The sequence below is a fragment of the Diabrotica virgifera genome, chromosome 4, assembly GCF_917563875.1.
Source record: "Diabrotica virgifera virgifera chromosome 4, PGI_DIABVI_V3a".
Taxonomy (NCBI): domain Eukaryota; kingdom Metazoa; phylum Arthropoda; class Insecta; order Coleoptera; family Chrysomelidae; genus Diabrotica; species Diabrotica virgifera.
In genome coordinates, this window is record NC_065446.1 from 121,195,551 (window position 1) to 121,218,784 (window position 23,234).

General features: G+C 31.2%; 1 protein-coding gene across 1 annotated transcript in view; it reads right to left on the reverse strand.

The window, feature by feature from the left end:
• The window catches only part of LOC114331748 (putative sugar lactone lactonase YvrE), a 240,834-nt gene extending 218,250 nt beyond the window's left edge, over positions 1-22,584 (reverse strand). The window contains exon 1 of the mRNA XM_050649600.1: positions 22,454-22,584. Coding sequence (XP_050505557.1) covers positions 22,454-22,497 — 44 coding nt within the window. The 5' untranslated portion in view covers positions 22,498-22,584. The remainder of the gene's footprint in view (positions 1-22,453) is intronic.
• Positions 22,585-23,234: the final 650 nt, after the last annotated feature.

Genomic DNA, 23,234 nt, shown 5'->3' on the forward strand with positions numbered 1-23,234 from the left:
ATTCATTCTTTGTATGTACATATCTTCTCATTAATTTAGAATCATTCAATTTTTTTGAATTGTACATAAATCTAATTTCGCTTTCTGAATGAAGTCTTTAGAAGGTTGTTTTCTCAACTTTCTTAACTACAAACTCAGCGATATAACCAACAACATAAAAAACATATGATGACAATGTTTTTGAAAAACTTAAATTATTTACAGTATAATCATGGTTACTAGTTATTGTTTCCCTATTATTTTCATCAGTTATAAAGTTGTCAATGAGTTGATGATCATCTGTTTTCATTTTCACAGTATTTGTTGTGCTCATTGCTAAAATTATGGAAGGTGTCTGTTCTATACAATTAACCTGGGTAGATCCTGTAACACTTGTGTGCATTAAGAGTCTTTATATGCAGCTGTAAATTGTTTTGCCGTTGGGTTGTTGTTGTAACCTCCATGACTCCTAATAGAAATAAAAAAAACTTCTAAGTGATTTTGAGAAAGTTTATAGACCGAAAGAACTTCAGACCTCCATCCATACCCTCGAAGTAATTTTTTTAAATTACCATTAGTGACTTTAAACTAATGATCATACCAATAAAACCCGTTTTTCCTTGGCTTGGATATTATAGTGGTTCACCATTGTTGGAACATTTAAGCGATCTAAGATATTTTATAGATTCAATTTTTTGAAAAATCGATCGCTTGTTTCTTGTGCTGCTGTAAACTGGATTTTAGGTGTTTTGCCAATAAATTTCGGCTATTTCCCACATAACAATTTCATGTTCTTAGTAGATTCATAGAACATACTTTTCAGAAAAAGTATATACTTAGAATATGCGTAATTACCATTGCGAATGTGCAGAGCATATACTGAGTATATACTACATTACAGTACTTAAACGTTCTATGTATATACTTAGAATGTACTACCGCACTTCTTTTCAGTATATACCAAGAACATACTTTTTAGAAGATTCTAAGGAGGTGCTATAAACCTTCTATTTATATACTTAGAATGTACTATCGCACATATTTTAGTATATGGGAAGAATATTCCAAGGAAGTGCTATATACCTTCTAGTTATATACTTAGAATGTACTATCGCACATATTTTTAGTATATGGGAAGAATATTCCAAGGAAGTGCTATATACCTTCTATGTATATACTTAGAATGTACTATCGCACATATTTTTAGTATATGGGAAGAATATTCCAAGGATGTGCTGTATTTCTCAGAAGTATGTTTTCACCCAATTTCATCCTATAGGTTCTACCAAAGAATGCTAACACACCCACAGGGTGTGTTAGTATTCTTTGGTTCTACTAATATATTATATTTACATATTCTAATTGCATATGAGAATGTAGATATTACATTCTACAATATTACGTAAAAAGTAAGTATAAAATATATAAACTTTAGTTAGTTATATAGGTACCTATGTATAATAAATATTATATGGGTAAGTAGCCTATATATAAAATATAAGTAATATATTTAGTTATTATGTGCACATCAAAATAAAAATGCTGCTTATATAATTATATAATAGCCAAATATATTATAATATGTATGTAAATTACTAAAATTTATAGGTATCTATATACATTATACATACTTTTACTTACTAGGTATTTAGGAAATATTGAAGTACCAATATGAATTTATTATTTTCAAACTGCTTTTTATGTTCTTAAAAATGTTTTAGTCCTTGTAGCTAGAAATACTTGGTCCTACCTAACATCGTAGACATAAATGCATAACTGTACTGGAAACTATTTTCATATTTTGCTCTTTTGTTACCTACCCCCTTCCCTTGTGCAGGTATAAAATGCAATGCAAGGGTCAGAATGACAATAGTAGTGTTCGCGCAGTACAAATCGAGCATACCCAGAGTAAGTTCGGGATTAGTTTCCAATGCGCAGGCGTCAACGTAAACTTATCCTGGACATGCTCAGGATTTTTCGCTCCGCGAACAATTTTCGGATTTGCAATGTAATGACGGGTTGCATACATTAAGGTTAGAGAAGGAAGCCTTTGGTTGTCTCTTTCTTATTTCGAAATAAATGTCAAAAAAAATGCAAATGCAACAAATTTGTATGTCAACAAAGAGAAAGAGAAAAGAGAATAAAGGCAACAGGCAAACGATTAACTTTCTATTCAATAATTCAATGCCTTTCTTAGAAGGTAGAAATTTGATTAGTCTTTCTATATTATTTCCACAATATAATGTGGTTATTTCCACTCTGAAATCCAGCTTACATTCTTGTAGATAGTAAAAGATTGTTGATATTTAGATATAAAAATTACCTTTAACTTCATGGGGGTTGAACATTATCTGAAGGAAGGAATAATTTAGTAAAACAATCATTTCCAATTTTGATATCTATGTATTGAATTTAATGGGTTGTGGTATTGTGTTGTGGTTTATTACACCACAAAAATAATGAAATATAACAAGACACAAGAAATAGTTTCAGAATAAGTTTGATGTATTGTTTATGTTTCATTATATTCAATAAGAGACTAATTTAACTCATAAATTAAACTGAAAAATAAACCACAAGAATATGTAGATACTTATAAGCTCATTTAGATAGAAGAAATTAAGTAAAAACAGTACAATTTATTGTAATACATACTACCGTAATAGATAATTATCGAATATCGAATGAAAATAATACTAGAAAAGGTACCTACTTATTTATAAACATACGAAATGGAAAACATTGACAAAAACAACTAAAAAAGCTTTAATATAAAAAATATTAAAATTTGTTTGAAGAATATTTAAATGATACAACACTTCCAAAACTTTAAAAACCAGAATATACATCTACAAGCTGTTTAACAAAACAATATTTTAGGTTAAGAATTGGAAAGAGTAAGAACAGAATGTCAAGAAATTCTTCCCAAATATTTTGTGCGCCTGTGCGAACTTAAAATCCGAAACAAAATCCTCGAACGTCGAGAGGGTATTCCGGACACGTTCAGGATCTTTTTTCTGTACTGCGCGAACACCGAATTAAAAATCCGGAGGGTGTTCAGAGGGAAAGATTTGGACTCCGCGAACGCCCAATTTTGTAATGCGCAGGCGTTCTCCCTCTGGGTATACCCAGGACGTACTGCGCGATCAAAGCTAATGAATGGCCGTTTCCGGATTCCCGAAAATTATTTTTCCACCTACCTCTACCGAAAGTATACTTTTCCGGACCTAATTGTAGGGAGCAAAGTTGTACTTTTCCTCCCTAGGGAGGAAAATATTTTTCCTCCCTAGGGAGGAAAAGTAAAAATGACGTCATGGTATTTCATTCATGAAATATAACTTATTGACGCCCTGTACAATATCTATTTTCTATTACGTAAGTATCTATACATTTTAACGTTTATTTAAAAACACTCTCTATTTTGCAGAATGGTAAAAAACAGTAAATTGTTATTCTGATTTAACAATGTTTACATTAATAATTTGACTTATATTTGACAGTTGACAGTTATATTGTACCTACTTGTTAGTTTTAGTTCTAATAAATTTTGTTGGTTAGTTACATAAATAAATTAAGTTAAAATGAAAAAATGACTTGTTATTTGAGGAAGGTGGAAAAACCATATGTATAACATGGGAGTAAAGTGCCTTTTCCTCCCTTGAATGATTACTGCCCTCCGCTACGCGTCGGGCAGTAAACTTCATTCTCGGGAGGAAAAGTAGCACTTTCCTCCCTTGTTATACAAATAGCTATTACTTATGGTATAAACTAAAAATCAAAATGGTATATTCATTTCAACTGAAAACGAAACGAGAATTTCTCATTTTTCTTCACAATAGAATTAAGTTTTAAACTTTTTACCATAGAATTAAAACGGTTTAAAAAAAATGAATTAGATAGTTCAGTAGTACCTACTAAAATACATAAATTTTATTAATTATTCGAAGTTGATAATCTATAGGCTCACATTATTCTTCTTCCTATAGGTATACTACATTCGCTCTCGCGAGATTTTTTTTGAGACATTCGGAATAGGAAACCTACAACACAAAAATTCCTACCTCACACTGTTAACTGCTAAAATCAACTCAAATCAACTCAAATCAACTTAATCTTTCATTAAAAAAAGAAGAATTATTAGAAATAGTGGGAGTGTCTACTAATCTCATAAAATTTTGTGAAGTTTATTTCTACAAAATATTTTTATTTTGTACAATAAATAATTTTCTCATTTGCTACCAATACATTATAATGGTTTAAATAAATAAATATTGATTGGCGTAAGGTTTATGTTATTTTTATGTCTGTTTACTATTAATAATATATAATATGAGCAGGTGCGTTGGTTTTGTAGTAATTTCCAGTCACTTCTGACAACTGAATTTTTCAAAAAAGAAATTACTAACGTCAGTGTCAAAAAAAATCTCGCGAGAGCGAATGTAGTATAGGTACATACAGTATATTATTTTTTAGATATTTTAAAAGTATATACAAGTAGGTATGTGTTAAGTATATACTTTTGCATATACTTACGCATATACTAAGAATATTCGATTAAGGTATATTCTAAGAATAAACTTTTACGAACATTCCGAGATACTACGTACCCGAATGTGCTCAGTATATTCGGCGCAAGAATATTCTTTGAGGCACATGCAAAGAACATGAAATTTAGAATGTTTTTTATGGTACATGCTATGCTTGTACTACGCATATACTAAAAAGGATATACTTCGACGAATGTTGGTAGGATATGCTTAGAACATGATGCGAACATCATTGTTATGTGGGTTAAAATATCAAAAATACCATTGATATGTTCAATGAAATTTTGAGTAGCTTCGCTACGTACAAATTTTTTTGAGCTTTTATTTCTCAAATAATGTATTGCCTTAGCAACTTTTTGGCTGAATGTTTGGGCAGCTAATTTCAACTTCATTTTTTCCTTATACCAATTTAAATGCCTTCGGGTTATCCTAGTTGCAAGATGAAGGCCTTCCTTTTCTTGAATGTCTACTAATTCTTCCAAATATTTCCATTTAATCGCTTTATTATTCCCGTCAACAAAATTTTGTAATATAATATACGTTTATTCAAATCAATAGTTATTACAATAATTTACAATTTCAGTTTACTTACAATGAAATGCACGTAAAAAAAGTCTTAAAAGCATGAACATGCTTGTTGACCTAAATAACCTTAAGTATTGCAAATAAATCTTAACATATGTGGAGGGTCAAATATTACATATTTTGATTTGTTACTGGATGTAGAAAATATACTTTATTTTAATTCACAACGCCTATAAACACTTCTAATCTCTAACGTTTTCAGCCGTAAACTGACGTCACACACAGCTGTGTGAATCGTTTTATGTTGGCTTCACTCCTCGAGACGAGTGAATAGTATTACGGCGTGTCTATCAGTTTTTATGGTCTAAGGCCAAAACAATAAAAACTATATATTATGCGAAGGGAATTAGCAAGACGAGAACAAATAGATACTTCCGGTTTCATGCCTGTCTGTCCATCCGCGAATCTCCATCTCGTCCGTAACTCCTCCTTTATTAAAACAGATAGTTTCCGCTTCCAGAGTTCCAACTGGAAGTGTTGTTTTAAAGTCACTGAAATTGTACAAGCGATATAATATTCGACGCGACTCGAAGATAAAAAGAAATGTACACTTTTAGATGTTATATCACTTCCGGTTAACAGTTTTAACCGGAAGGGCCACATTAGCCTCGCATAAATAGTCGATGTTGTATATCGATAGACGCGTATTAAAAAGTTGAGCTTGAATCTTTAGCGGTTCTGACGTCATTTTCGGTTTAAAAGTTATAAGTTTGGCAAAAATGACTCAACATTATACACATTGAAAGCGTCCTAGCCTGGATCCCGCGTACCAAAAAAAGTTGACTAATAGCAACCTGAAAATTTGTTAATAGCTTAACGGTGTCTAGTCAGACAAACTTTGATGTACGGAAACACTTGAACAGGGGAAGTTTTAATTGTGGAAAAGTTTAAATATTTTAACGTCAGATTACGAAAACGTCCCTGTATTTTTTCGGACAGAACATTCAATTGATTTGTTACCCTTTCATTAAACTCTTATTCAAAAATCAGACTGCTACATATTACTAACCAACATGATTCCTGTCATTTGACATGTTCTTCGTGTTCCACTCATCAAAATGCCCAGTTGGTGATAAACACCAATCTGATTTTTGCATGAGAGTTTAATGAAATGGTAACAGATTAAGTGGAAGTTCTGTCCGACAAAATACATGGAACGTTTTCGCAGTCTGGTGTTCCAAATTTTTAACCTGTTCCACAATTAAAACTTCCCCAGTTCGAGTGTTCCCATATATCAAAGTTTGTCCGACTAGACACCGTTAAGGTATTAACAAATTTTCAGCTTGCTATTAATCAACTTGCTATTTTGGTACACGGCATCCAGGTCTATACATCAATTGACGCAAAGTTTGACTAAGGGTTCAAATATCAATCATAGAAAACGTTAGGGTATTAGTGTAGGAAACAGAGGTTGAACCTCGCAAAATGAACACAAGTCCGGTTTTATTTTTTTCTCTGGTATATCAAGAGGTATAAGAAAAAGGTCGAAGCCACGGAAATGGATGCCATCAGAAGATCGATGAGAATATCAAGAGCCGAAAGAATAAGGAATGAAGTAATAAAACAACAAATGGGTGTAGAGGGCACTATAGTTGAGAATATTGAAAGAAAACAGCTCATATGGTATGGGCATGTGAGCCGAATGGGGGACGAAAGATTGCCTAAAAAAACTATGATGAGGCAACCCCCAGAGAAGAAAAAACGAGGACGACCACCATAGAGCTGGAATCTGGGAGTTAGGAAAGCGATTAGCGGTCGAAATCTAAATGAAGACTTAACTCAGGACAGAATACAGTGGCGTTTGGGAGTCGGACAACGTCGTAAGACGTTATAAAACCGAATATATATGTATATGTATATATATATATATATATATATATATATATATAAATATACAGCGTGTCTACTTGAGTTGGAAACATATGGGAAACTTTTTTATTATTAATTTTACGAAAAAAAGTTATTCTTTATAAAAAGTTCTGCATGCCCCAAAACCTAAGATTCAATTATCAGATATCAAATTTTCTCAATATTATACGAGGTATGTCAAAAAATATGAATTTCGGCTAAGGGTAAAGTACCTTTATTTCTCTCAATATCGAAAATTCTTATGATAAAAAGTTGTTTGGAATTAAAAACTAAGATGAAATATGCAATTACATGCTTCTTATTGAAAAAAAAATATTTTTCTCAAATTTATGGGTACTCAACATCGTTTTTAATTATTACAAATATCATAACTCGTTTATTATTCATTTTACGAAAAAAGTTATTCTTCATAAAAAACTTTGCATGGTCTAAAATCTAAGACACAACCATGATATATCAACTTTTATTAATTTTATACGAGGTGTGTCAAAAAATATAAAATTCGCTCAATATTATAGCACCTTTATATTTCACAGTATTTCAATTAGAAGGATGTAATTGCATATTAACACATAGTTTTTAATTCTAAACAACTTTTTTAATAACCGTTTTCAATATTGTGAAAAATAAAGGTACTTTACTCTTGAGTGAAATTCATATTTTTTGACATAACTCCTATAAAATTAATAAAATGTCATATCTGTTGGTTGAATCTTCGGTCTTAGGATATACAGAGATTTTTATAAAGAATACCTTTTTTCGTAAAAGTAATAATAAAAGAGTTATCGTATGTGTAATGAATAAAAACGAAGTTAGTATCAATAAATTTGAGAAAAATTTGGAAAATATTTTTTTCCAATTAGAAGCATGTAATTACATATTTGAGCTTGGTTTTTATTTCCAAACAACTTTTTATAATAAGAATTTTCGATATTGAGAGAAATAAAGGTACTTTACCCTTAGCCGAAATTCATATTTTTTGACATACCTCGTATAATATTGAGAAAATTTGACATTTGATAATTGAATCTTATGTTTTGGGGCATGCAGAACTTTTTATAAAGAATAACTTTTTTTCGTAAAATTAATAATAAAAAAGTTTCCCATATGTTTCCAACTCAAGTAGACACGATGTATATATATATATATATATATATATATATATATATATATATATATATATATCTGTCTTCATATCAAGGCGAGATCCGTTTGTATCATAAGCCATACAAGATGAGATCCGTTTTGCAAGGCGAGATCCGATTTTGGATCTCACCTTGTATTCACGTGTATATAGTGACATCTCGATGTAACAATGGTTAGGGTACAAGGAAATCGATTTTTGTCTGGACCTCATTTTGCACCCCTTTTGGTGAATTTTATATTGCAGTGGTTCCACTAAATCCGCTGTAGAGGGCAGCGCGCGCGATCCGTTGTGTATATGGTAAATATATATTTTGCAGACAACCCGAGATCCGGTAAATTTGGAAACATCGCAAATGAATTTCACGGTCAGCTCTCTCACTCGGCTTATGTCTAGCTTGAATAAGAATGTTTACATTATTTAAGGGCTCTGTCCAGAAAGGCGATTGTCAAATATCTCGAGAACTAGACGGCATATCGAAAAAACTTTGGAATGCTTTTTGAATGGTTTTTCAAAATCTATATACTTATGCAATAGCAGGGTTTTTATTCTGCCTGCGAAAGCGGTGGGTGTAGCAACTTTGAATTTTCAACTGAAACACTTTATTTTTAATGAAATAGTTGAAATTTAGCATTAAAAATACACAACTTTTGTTTGAATCGATAATAGCTTCTTTAATCCAGTCGGAAGAGCTTCAAAATCGTCGTTTTGATGACATTTTTAGGGTTTAGGGGTACCTCAGGTAGTTAGCTTAAAACGTAAGAAATAAATTTGAATAGTTAATGTTTATTGATAAACAAAGCTCCAATTCTATTTTACTTCAACTCATTTTAAGGCTATTTCAATAAACTAATCGGTTCTTTTTTCAGTTTTTTGGTAAAACATTGTAACTTATAGACGAAAATTCCTAAAATCGGCTATTTTTCATTTAAATTGTCAATAAATAATTAAATTGAGAAAAAATTGGTCAGATGTACATAAATTTTGTTATTCCGTCCATATAGAAACTAAAACAATTGTTACGTAGTTACACTGAGCGTCATAAAAACCGTGTATTTTTACTCATTTCTTTGAGCTATTTCACGTAATATCGAGATATAAGTTGTATTTTTTACATACGTTATATTAACGTTAAACTGACTTAATTTATAGTTTTATAAGCAACAATTAAGTATAGCGAAATTTATAAAACCTTGTTTAAATTGTTTTACATGCTCTATAATGCGGTTATCTTAAATTTTGTTTTGAATGTTTTTCTTCTTACTGGTAGACAAAAAATGGCAAAATGTGCATTTTTGACAGCAAATTGTTGATAACCAACATAGTTACTACTCAAAATATTAAAAAAACTAACCGTCGGTATAACAGGTTGCCTGGAAACCAGATGCAGAACAGTACCATAAATGTTTTAGACTTTTTAGCACTTTCTTTAAGTGAAATTTAAAATCATTTACCACCCATGTACACTCATTACGGAATCTGTTACAAGAATTTCAGAGATTTCAGCCATTTTTTCAAAATGTATTTGGATTTTCTCTAGTAATCCTTCCAAAAGACAATACATAAATGGTGAATACCTTTTACACCAACTTCAAGGAGGGTAATTTATACAGGTACATACCTGGAATTATTATATGGACCGTTCACTCTTGTTAGAGTATAGTTCGATCAAATATGAGCTCTTTTAATCCATTTCACGCGGTAAATTAGTCCGCTTTTCCTTTAGGTCTTAGTTCATAGGTTGTGATGTTTTTTTGCCCTCTCTACTATCTTCTTCCACTCTCTCCCGTCCTGAATCTTTTCTCTCCAGTTTGCAATTTCCATCTTTGGTATATCGTCTAGCAGTTGATCTTCCCATCTAATTTTTGGTCTTCCTCTTGGTCTATTTTTTACTGGTTTCCAGTTCATTATTTTCCTGATCAGTTCTTCTACCCCTCTTCTTTGTGTGTGCCCAAACCATCTGAGGCTTTGTGCTTTAATGAATTTTACTATATCTTCTCCTTTATTTATATTTATTATTTCATGGTTCATCAGCTTTCAATATTCCCCTGTTTCTGTCTTTACTGAGCCATGTATCCTTATAATTTTTCTCTCAATTATTTTTAACTTTTCTTCGTCTTTTTTCGTAAGGCACATTACTTCTGCTCCGTAGGCTATCACTGATCTGATTGCTGCTGTGTATATTTTTGATTTTGTTTTTTTTTGCTCAGGTTTTTGTCCTTGAGTAGTTGGTGATATTTCCAATATACTCTATTACCTGCTTTAATTCTGTCGTTTATCTCTATACTCCTTCCGTTTTTGCCGTCCACCATCACCCCCAGGTATTTGGAGCAATCTACTCTCTGGAATGTATTTTCACCTATCTTTATTTCTGCTATTCTGTTTACATTGTCTCGTATGCTTATAAAATTTTTTGTTTTATTCTGATTGGTTATTAGTCCTCTCGTCTTTGCTTCTCTTACCAGGGTTAAAAGTGCCTCTTCTAGTCTTTTTTTATCTCGTGCTACCAGTCCCAGTTCATCTTCATATCCTATGATCTGTGTTGAGCTTTGAATAATTGTCTTTTTCAGCCCTGTGTCCCTAATTACTCCTTCTAGAGCGATATTAAATAGTGTCGTTTGTCGTTGACAGACTGTCTCCTTGTCTTACTTCAAGTTCTAATTTGATGTCATTTGTATCGCCCTCATTTGTTTTAACTTTTGCTGTTGAGTCTTTTATTGTCATTCTAGTTAGTCTTATTAATTTTGCCGGTATCTCCATTTTTTTCATTTCTTTTAATAATTGTTGTCTGTATATGCTGTTGAAGGCCTGTTGGAAGTCGATGAATAGTATGTGTAATTCTATGTCATGTTCATAGCTTTTTTCAATTGTTTGTGCCAGTACGTGTATTGCATCTATTGTTGATCTTCCTTTGATCTATTGTTCTAAAACCCTGTTGATATGGTCCTATAATTTTTTCTGTGTATTGATTTAGTCGGTTTCTTATAATTGTGGTCAATTTCTTATACGTTGTATTTAGTAGCATAATTGGTCTGTAGTTGCAGCACTTAGTTGGATCTCCTTTCTTAAAGATTGGTGCGATGTGTCCGTTTTTCCATTCTATTGGCATGCTTTCGTCCTTCCAAATTGTAACCATTAACTTGTGCATTCGCTTCGTGAGCTCCTCTCCGCCGTTGATGATCAGTTCGTTGTTGATTTCATCTGGCCCTGGCGTTTTGTTTAGTTTTAGTTGTTTTAATACCTCCATGAATTCCTAATAAGAAGGTGCGACTTCCTCTTCATCTCTGTTATCTCTTATATCCTCATCCTCTGAATATGCCTTATTGTCGTTTTTGTATAGGTCCGTGAAATGTTTTTCCCAATCTTTTTTGTTTATTTTTGTGACAGATTTTTTGGTACTGTGTTGTTGTTTTATCTATTCGAACAATTTCTTGTTGTCTTTATTATTCGTTTCTAATTCTTACATTTGTTCAGAGATCCATGTGTTCTTCTTTCTTCTATAGAGTTTCAATGCTTCTTGTTTTTCTTTTCTATATTGGTCCAGTTGTTCCTGTTCGGCACTTTGTAGCCATTTGTTTCTTGCGAGGTGCTTCAGTTGACTTTTTTGGTGACATTCCTCATCAAACCATTCTTTCGATTCTGTTTTTTTGGAATCCTATTATTTGTTCTGCTGTCTCTATTATGCTGTTCTTTATGTTTTTCCATTCTCCTTCTATTTCTATGTGCTCGTACTGACCCAATTTCTGTTCCAGTTGTTCTGTATATTGTTGCTTTGTTTCTTGCGTTTTCAGATTGGCTATATTCCATTTCCTCCTTTTTCCTTCCTTATGATTATTTGCTTTGATTATTTTCATCTTAAGTTTTGCTATCAACAATATGTGGTCAGTGCCTCCATTTGCCCCTCTATATGACCTTACGTCTTGTACTATTTGTGTCCACTTTTTCGAAATTAGAGTATGATTTATTTGGTTTCCATCCATTCTTCCTGGTATCATCCATGTTATTTTGTTTTCTTTTTTATGTTTATGCCCAGTACTAACTATATATGTATTTGTTGCTGCTGCTAGGTTGCAGATTTCTCCTCCATTATCATTCGTAGTTGCATGAATAGTTTCTTTGCCAGCTACATTACGATTATAGTCCTCCTTTCCGATCTTTGCATTGAAATCACCCAATTTTATTAATATGTCATTCCTCGGAATATTTTCACAGGTTTCTTCCAGGATGTCTTAGAATTCTGTTTTATCTTCTTGGTTTGCTTCTTCGGTGGGTGCATAGCAATTGACTATCGAGATGTGGGCTTGTTTATTTTCTTATGTAAAATATCCTTTCATTAACTGCTTTGAATTGTATCAGTTTTTCCCTCATTTTTTTGTTCACCATAAATGCCGTACCATTCGTTCCCTGTTTGTTTTCTCCCGAATAATACATGCTAAAGTTTTTCTTCTCAATTTTTCCTTTTTTCTTCCATCGTATTTCCTGTACGGCTAGGATTTCTAGTTGGTATTTTTTCATTTCAAGAGCTATTTCTTGCATCTTACCTGCTGCCAGCATGGTTCTAATATTCCAAGAGCCCATTCTAATGGGTTTTGTTCTTTTCTTCTTATTGAGATTCTTTCTTTATTTTGTGTGCGTTATTTTGTTTTCGTTAACCGTTTGCATTTCCGAGTCTTTTTTTGCCATGTCAATATCATATTTCAGCCGCTGTTCTTCGTTTATTAGTTTTTTGAACTTTCTATCAGCTGTTCTCTCTCTTCGTCCCATATCTAGCTTTTGCCATTCACTATTAATTTCTTGTAGCCGATTTTCGTTTGCTTACCTTTGCTTCTTTCGTCCTTTGCTATTTTAGTTATTTCCTTTTGTATTTCTTTTTCTTTGGATGTCCAATCGTTGTTTATATAGATACGATCTTTATGCTGTTTTAGTTTACGTTTCTTGTTTAGGATTTCCATTTTATCCGTGAGGGCTTCTGTTTCTCTTGCGCATACTCTTTCTCCTATTTTTTTTGCACTTCTTAGTTTTATTTGTATTTGCAACTCTTGGGCTCTGAAATTTTTCATTTCTTCTTTTAATTTCTTATAATCATTTATTTCTACTTTCAACCCAGTTACGATCAAGCTTTTCTTTTTGCTAAATTTCTCCAGTTGCTCCATTCATTCATGTAGCTGTTTTACTTCTTTTTTTTAGTTTTTGTTTCTCTGCTTTTACACCCATTAACTCTTTATTGGTTTGTTGTTATTCTTTCCTTATTGGTTTTATTTCCTGAAGCATTTCATCGTTTTTATTCATTAGCTCTTTCATTATTGTAATCATAACATTTTCCATGTCTTCCTTGTTTTCGTTGCCTGCTTTGCTTGGTGACCGTTTTTTAATTTTACTTCTATTAAAACAATCATCCAAGTTTTCTCTTTTGCGTTTCGTTTCATCATCGGTTTCACTTCCTGTGACATTTTTTCCATTTTCTAGGAGTGCAGCGCTAAATACCTGGAATACCGATATTAGATTATCAACAATACTTAAAAAATGAAAGTTACCAATTCACCGGTAGTTAATGCGTTATTTAAAAATTAACTGCTCACCAGAGTTGCCAGTTGGTCTGTAATTAGGATGGGGATTAAAATAGATACGAATTCACCGGGACCCGGAAATATGCACACCCTGATATTCTAGTTACGTAAGCTCGTCCGATTGGCGCATGACGTTAACAACAGAGTAAAGCATAGTCCCGTCTATGCGTTCGTAATACGAACGCGAATGAAATTTGAGAATAGCACAAATGAATGAATTATGACTAAAAGAAACTAAGTGATTTTTATAGTTTAGAGGAAAATTATTAAACTATTTACTTTTATTTAAATTGATTTTCAGTTATTTGTAAAGTTCCCAGTTTCTTGATTATATTGGTATCCGGAAAATAAAAATATTCATATAATCGATATCTACTAAAATTATTATATTTCGTTAGTTGGCAAAAATTGATTAGTGGCCTACACATTAGTAAATATAATTTTTACCAAGGGGAAGAAAAGCCCAAAAATAAAACCATAAATGTAATGGATTGATAAAGAAACAAAATTTTTTACTTTTTAAATAATGTATTTCATCAGATTTAAGTAAGAGGCGTGGAAAAGACAAAAATAAGTTTTACAGTTTTCATGCCATGCACTTTATTTAAATTTTGTGCATGTGAAATAGACGTACATACAGCAACTATGTAGCAGTTTTCATAATTTTTCTTTTACGCAATGTCAGGTTGTTAAGAGACTTGTTCAATTCTTTAATTCGGAAGTACATCCGAGACCTAAAAAATAACTTGTTCGCTTTGTTAGAACAGTCTACAGTTACACTTTTGGACATAAGGTTTTCTAAATAATTTTTAGTTACCAAAATGGAATCACCATTCATGTGGAAGGAAAAATTGTCTCCAGTTACTTAATATATGACAAGAGAGTGTCTGATGGTTTACATAAACCACACTTACTCAAATGATCAACCCACGTGTACGTTGAAACATCTTCGGATTGAATACTGGAGTCCTTCAATTTATGGCAGATATAACCAGCCAAATTATCCAAACCATCATACTCGAGGTCACTAATGTTTTTTCATTCTAACTCTCATTGAAAACTTGAAAATCCACAACTGTTTCGTTGTTAGAATCCAGCCTTTGGATCAATTGTCCAGAAATTGGTAAATCTGGGATGTCGTCTGTTTAAACGTTCGAAAATTCGTTCCGTTGTCTCTCCTACCCGTATATAACTTTTATAAAATAAAATAAAGCTTTTTGTTAACACTTTAAAAAAATAGTAATGGGTTTTCCCCGAAAAGAGCTTCATTTTTTGGTACTATGTATCACGTTAAAATATTTGATTTGGAATGTGAAGGATAAGATCGTCTTTTTTATGAGCTACAAATTTACTTTTACTGGTTCTATAGACTAAGAATATACCATTTTTTCGTTATTTTTATATGCTACATTTTTTCCAAGAATATTTTTTCGATATAATACTTACTTTTTGAGTATTTGCGAAAAACCGCCAAAAAACGTGTTTTTTTTGTTGAAAAGTAAATATTTTTAGTCGCAAGTGACTCTAGTACCTACTACTAAATTAACCTAGTACCTAAGTTAAAAAAAACTCTATAGAACAAAAGTTGCTTAAACTTAGTCAGATCTGTTTCCGGACTTATTTTAAACGTATATTTTTTCACCCTCCAAGTAAAAGCAATCAACGGCACAAATTCAACTTTAAAGTGGGGGATGGGTAGAATCTAAATTCAAATTTTCATGCAATTAGGAGTTAACCCTGAAAATTATGTGTGTTTCTTTTTATCTTTTAAATCATTTTACTTAAAATCATTTTTTAACTATCAAATAATAATTACATATTGAGTTATTTTATTTTTTAAACTTTAATAATATTTATAAAAAATTTTACTTTCTTGTAATGTATTTTTAAAACAAGCAATCGTTTAAATAATTATTTTGTAACAATTTGTATTATTTAAGAATATAATAATTACATTTTGGTTTCATAGTAAGTGTTTTTTAAGAATATTAATGTATAGTTTTAAAATATTGTATTGCAAATAAATATCATTATTAAATGGTTATTATTTGTCAAGTATTCTTTTTCTTTTTTCACACCCTTATGTATGTAATACAACTAAGGGACTTTCTGAAAGGTCAATCGTAGACTTTAAAGACACAAAAGAAGCGATACTTAAAAGTTACGCCCATTATATATCTTTATATCGTGGGAAATATACAATACAACACGAGCTCCAACCGCTCGACTAATACTCTTTAGAGCTGGCATCAGTGTGTGATCTCGCGTTGAACGGTAAATATCTAAAATTTCGTATATAAGTCCTCCCCTTTACTTTTCAGCGACGGATCTCGTTTCGCTGTAAATTTATCAGAAAAATTTAAGTACAAAAATCTTTTCCCCCCTAAGTGTGCCATGATTAATATGTTAATTATAAAGATACTTATGAACAATATACGCCAATAATTAATTTCCTATTGGTGGATCTCGGGTTGTCCTCGATTTAGTCGGATCTCGCCTTGATATGAAGACGTATATATATATATATATATATATATATATATATATATATATATATATATATATATATATATATATATATATCAAGAGGTGCTTATTATGTTATGCGACTAACATTTTCTTAAAAAATTTCGCTCCGGAACTCCCTTTTCATACTTTTAAAGGGGGTAATTTGTGGTTTTTGCGAAACGTAGCCCTTCCTTGCGTTTTACAAAAAATTTACTTAAGAGCAAAATAAAGAGGACTAAATTTCCTACTATTTATTTCCCGACAGCATATGTCTCTCATATACCGTTTAGCGGGGTGGCGCCCCAAAGTTGACAAATTTTTAAAAAAGATATTAAAAAAAAATTTTTTTCCCTAATTATACTGAAAATTAAGAATCAACCCTGCGGCAATTAATCAGAAATAAGTGGCTGATTTTTTGGTATACGTTTCATTTAACGGCAATTGCAAATTTTTTAATTACAGGGTGTTACATTTCAAAAAACCCCTTTTTATACCATCTGAACTGCCTACGCTAGAGTAAAAAAACTTTTAGCGATTATCCATGTACTGGTGTTATTTACAAATTTCTATAATACACCCCCAATTTTTTCCTGAACCACCCCAAAAAAGAAGAATTAATAAAGAAAGTGATTTTCTTGAAATCCTTCACACACCATGTCCTTTAATAAAATGCTTCATATATTATTTTGTGCACGTTCTTATTACCCATGCATGGACACCAAACGCGATTTCTTTATGCAACCCTTTATTGTAGCTAAAAAAAAATTAATAAAGGGGGGGTTGAAATTTTTTTTTGCTTATTGGCCCATATGGACATATGCTCCATCAATATAGTTTTTCATAAATATATATATGATTATTGCAACATCCCTGCGGAAAGTACCCCTATCCTTGAAATCAAACTGCAGAAACTACCCCTATCCCTTGGAGAGTATATTTTACGATTTTCTCATTACCTATGCATTTTTTTAAAACAAAGCTTACACAGAACCAAAAACCACTATTTTCTCCTACAAATAAGATCCTACGCATTTTTTTCGTATAAGCAACCGTTACGGCACAGTGGCGCAGGAAACCTCAAAAATGCTTTGACGGGCTCCGGTTTTTGTTTTCTTTTTCGTCACCTATTCATTTTATTTGATAACTTACTTATGGAGAATAAAAGAACACACTGTCTGGTACGTATTATGAACTATGCATATTTTATTTTCTTTGCACCCTAAAGCCACAGTGGTGGCCCAAAATCAATTTTTGATTATTTTCTTTATTAATTCTCCTTTTTTGGGTTGTTCCGGGGAAAATATGGGGGTGTATTATACAAATTTGTAAATAGCGCCAGTAGATGGATAATGGCTGAAAGTTTTTTTACTCTAGCATAGGCGGTTCAGATGGTATAAAAAGGGGTTTTTTTTAAATGTATCACCCTGTAAAAAAATTTGCAATTGCCCTTAAATGACACCTTTACCAAAAAATCAGCCGCTTATCTGTGATTAATTGACGCAGAGTTTCTTCTTCATTTTCATTACAGTTAGGGATTTGCATACGATAACTTTTTATTCTTTACTATAAGTATTTGTTTTATTATATTTATTGTTTTTATTATTTATTTTAACGTAAGATTATAACTTAATAGACGAGCGGCAGGCACCCCCAAAATGACCAGGTACTGACCAAGGAGAGGTGAATGGCCAATTTTAGACATACTGTATATTTTTGACGGTGTTGAAAACGAAAATGAGATTTATTTTGAATTTGATGTGGGGGAACATTGTCAAAATCGCAATTTTACCCTAAGAATAAAACAAATAAAATCATGTTTTTTTTTTCGTTTACCTCGCTACAACTCAAATTTTAATATTTTTTTCTGAACTTTTTGCAGTATATAGCTTTAACATTTTTGAAGACAGCGATACCAGTTTCAAGCTTTAATTCTTATTCTGATAAAGGTTATGAATTTTTCAAAGGAAAAGGTGCGGATTTGTGCATTGCAAAGTTTAATCGCAAAAGTTGGGTGACAAAATTTAAAACTTAGCCTTTTAATCACGTTTATGTTAAAATAGAGGGTACTAAGAAGTTTTATGGATAATTTTAGATCAAAATGTTTTATAGAAAAAAAAAATAGTGCAACTTTTATTATCGGCATTAGAAATCCCCAATATAACGGTTATTTTTCGAGATACTGACCATGTGCGGTAAATGGCTAATTTTGGTCTTATTTTATGTTTTCGATGGTGCTGACAACGAAAAAGAGGTTTATTTTGAATTTTGTGTGAGGGAACATTGTCAATATCCCAATTTTAACCTAAAAATAAAAAAAAAAAAATAATAACTCACGAATTTTTACGTTTAACTCGCTACAACTCTGTTCTATTTTAATATTTTTTTCTAAAATTTCTACAGCATATACTTCACCTTTGTGGGGACTATAAAAGCAACTGTAGTCTTTTAGTCTCTTCTTCATAAAAGTTATGAATTTAAAAAAATTAAAGGTGCAGATTCGTGAATTGCAAAGTTAAATCGCCAAAATTAGGTGACAAAATTTAAAATTTATCTACTTGATTACGTTTATGTTAAACTATAGAGTTCAAAGAAGTTTTGTGCGGAGTTTTAGATCTAGATAGGTTATAGGAAAAATATGGTGCAACTTTTAATTTTAAGAAAAACGTGGTTTAATTTGTTTAATTTTTTTTATGTTTAGGGCAAAATTGCGATTTTGACAATGTTCTCCCACCTAAAATTCAAAATAAGCTTGATTTTGGTTTTCAGCACCATCAAAAACATAAAGTAAGATCAAAATTACCCATTCACCATCAATGATCAGTATCTCAAAAAATGAGCGTTATTTTGGGGATTTATAACGTCCATGTTAAAAGTTGCACCATTTTTTTTCTATAAAACATTTTGATCCAAAACTTTCCAGAAAACTTCTTTGCACTCATGTTTTAAAATAATTTAATTTAAGATCTATATTTCAAATTTTTCAAGTAAAATTTTGCGATTAAACTTTGCAATTCACGAATCTGCACGCTATACTACAAAATAGTCATAACTTTTACTAAAATAAGACGAAAAGCTTATGACAGAAGCCATTGTCTTCAAAAAAGTGAGCGATATAATATATAGTGTACAAACTTTAGAAAAAAATATTAAAACGGACCAGAGTTGTAGAGAGCTAAACGCAAAAAACGTGATTTATTTTTTTTTTTAATTTTTAGGGTACAATTTCAATTTTGACAATATTCCCCCACCTAAAATTTAAAATAAATTTTATTTTCGTTTTCATCAGGGTCAAAAACAATCTAAGGCCAAAATTAGCCATTCACCACCCATTGTCAGTATCTCGAAAAATAAGCGGTATATTGGGGATTTCTAATGTCGACATTAAAAGTTGCACTATTTTTTTTTCTATAAAACATATTGATCTAAAACTTACCATAAAACTTCTCTGTACTCTCTATTTTAACATAAACGTGATTAAGAAGCTAAATTTTAAACTTAGTCACACAACTTTTGCGATTAAACTTTACAATGCACAAATCCGTAGCTTTTTCTTTAAAAAATTCATAACCTTTATCAGATTAAGGATAAAAGCTTGAAACAGGTACCGTTGTCTTTAGAAATATTAGAGCTATATACTGTATAAATTTCAGAAAAAAAATGTTAAAATGGAACAGAGTTGTGGGGAGGTAAACGCAAAAAAACGTATTTTTTTTTATTTTTGGGGTAAAATTGCGATTTTGACAATGTTCCCCCACATGAAATTCAAAATAAACCTCATTTTCGTTTTCAGCACCATCGAAAATATAAAGTTTGAATTAAATTAGCCATTCGTCCCTCCGTGGTCAGTATCTCGGAAACTGTGGGCCATTCCACGAACATACGCCTGTTTTGGATTACTTCGACAACGAATATTTTACTGTGCAACATAAGAAGTACGAAAGTAAATGGCGCTAATAATTATTCCAATAAACAACAATGAAATTTGCAATTTACTTTCGTTCTTCTTATTTTGCACACTAAAATATTCGTTGTCGAATTAATCCAAAATAAGCGTATGTTCGTGGAATAGGGATAAGCGCTTTTTGAGGGTGTACCGCTCGTGTATATGTAATTCTTGTTTTCCATTTCTAATGTTTTTATTTATTTACATTGAACATTAATTGGTTTTTTTTATAATCCACTTCCGCAATAATTATGTGATATATTTGATGTAAAATTAATTCAATAATTTTTTGTAATTGGGCAACAATGTCAACTTAGATCTCTGACGTAGATAATGACGTGCAACGGTATCTATATTGTACGTTAGAAATTAAATACACGTTAAAAAGAAAGATCAAAATTTATTGAGGAAATCCGGAGATACAGACAATTGTATAAGTTTGAAATGTATTTTATCTACTCTATGTCATATTATGTACAAGTTTTTAGTTTGTGAAAACTGTCATTATAGATAGCAGTGCGTGAAGTGTACGTGAAGTAACAATGTATTTTAAATGGGATTTACTTTTTCGCTCTGTTTGTAACTTTCGAGTTTTCATGGTGACAATCCTTAACTTTCGCGTTGTCATGGTGATGACAATATGTGCAATGAATTACAACAAAAATTTTGACAGTTTTTTGGTTTGAAAGTAGTTAGAATTTTTAAATGTCAAAGTTCTAAAAAGTGTAGAATAGAAATGAATTCCAGTGACGAAAAGTTACAGCTTTTTCTATTTGTTTATAGTAGATAAAATATTGTATGAAACTGTGCGTGAAGTACTTTTTGCGAACTTACGCGATTTATAGCACTCGCTCCGTTGTCGCTCGTGCTCTAAAAATCGCGTGCGTTCGCAAAAAGCATACTTCACGAACTGTTTCATAAATAACTATTTCGGTGTATTTGAATTCTATGAATGTGTAGGTTTCCCCTAGTAACCATTTGAACTACAGTTTTGAAAATTCGTAAAGGGTCCTGTAAAGATACAATGTTTGCGAAATTTTTTTAGAGAAAAACACAAATCCCGTTCTTTAAAATGGCGTCAATAAGATTCCTTAATTATTATAAAAAAATTAGCTGTGAATTAAAAAATTAACATGGCTAACTTGTCATGTGTTCGTGTTTTATAAGTGAATAATAATATAACATAACATATTTTAATAACATAATAATATTACTAATAAATGTATTTACATAACTGAAAAATGAATAGCAAATTTTTGTTGTAACAAAAATGCAGGTCATAAAATAAATTACATATTCTGGAAAATCGATTTTGCCAATATATCGAAAACTATCAGACATTTTTTATTGAAAATGGACATGTGGCTTTCTTATGACAGAAAGATCTTAAAAAATAACAGTTAAGTTTTGTTTACATTCCAATTAAATTATTATTGTGGTACCATTAGTCAAACACAATGTTTTAAAACGTTTTGCCTCAGTATTTTTTTGATTAGCCAGTTTTTATCGAGATCTGGCTTATTTTTTAATACTTTTCAAAATATACCTAAAAAATGTAAATTATAAATTTTTCATGTTAGTAGCAGGTATCTATAATCGTAATATAAGTACTTAACCAGTTACAAATATGTGGTGGATTTAACAAATGTTCAAAATATCTTGAATAAAAACTGGCTTATCGAAAAAGTAATAGGAGGCAAAAAAGTTTTAAAAACATTGTGGTTAACTAATGGTACCACAATAATAATTTAATTGGAACGTAAACAAAACTTAACTGTTATTTTTTAAGATCTTTCTGTCATAAGAAAGTTACATGTCCATTTTCAATAAAAAAATGTCTGATAGTTTTCGATATATTGGAAAACATCGATTTTCATTTTGTAATTTCACAGGGCTGTCAACTTTTTTTATGTGCACATTTGTACTAAGCTAAGTTAGGTTCAATCTAATTATTTTTGGTCCCAGAATATGAGATTTAATTTATGCCCTGCATTTTTGTTACACCCTGTATATTTTGTAACCTACAAAAATTTGCTCTCAATTTTTCAGTTATGTAAATACATTTATTAGTAATATTCAGATATTATTAAAATATGTTATATTCACTAACAACATGTGTAAAATATTTTAAGAGAGTGGTAAAAACGATCTTCTATACTAAACTTATGTATTCTAAATGACGAAATATACGTTTATGATATCGATACCTATATTTCTTTTCTTTGACGAGAATTTATATCGTTACAATTTTTCTGAATCTCGAGGACAAAAAATCGGTTTCTGTAACAAATGAAGCAATAAATCAATTTACCCCACTCTGAAAATAACGAACACTAGACACAAAAAACTCCACATGTTGCCACTCGACTTTCCACACCGCGACTGATTCAATTAAATCGAAAGCCTTATTTTATATGTTCAAAATAATAGATATTTTGATAGATATATCAAGTGTACGCCATACAAAAGCCGACTGATTATATTGGTTGATTATTAGGTAGCTACTTTTGTCGTGCACTTTATAATAAATTATTCAAAATTATAAATTTTTTAAGCGAGAAGATGGAACTTTGAAGGATATGGTTCTTTTAAGAGCTCATCCTACTTTTATATGTGAAGTGGTTTTCGGTTTGGTCATGTCTATTATTATTGTATAAAATTTGAAATAAATTTGATAGTCACCACATAGGCTCTTGATGTACTTTAGAAAGGAACTACAACGTTAACGGGGTTTTATTTTTTCATATGGTTAATGGACCTCTAAATATAAAAAAATCGCGGAGTGCTAGAATTTAGAGGGGTGCGTTTTTGAGAGAAGGGTGAATTAGGGCGAGTTCTATGCACTTTTGGTACAAACACGACTGCAGAAAAGACGAAATTTACTATCGAAATATCACCTTTTGAAGTGAAAAATATTTTTTTACAAAATATATTCAAAAGAAAAGCAAAAAAATACACGAATAAAAAAAATTGTTTTTTGCCCCATAACTTTTTTCCACGGGGATATAATAGTGCAGTCACTGAAGGTTTTCACCTCTGATTTCGTTGAACCTCCATCGATCTTTATGAAAATTGGTGTGTAGTTAGAAAAT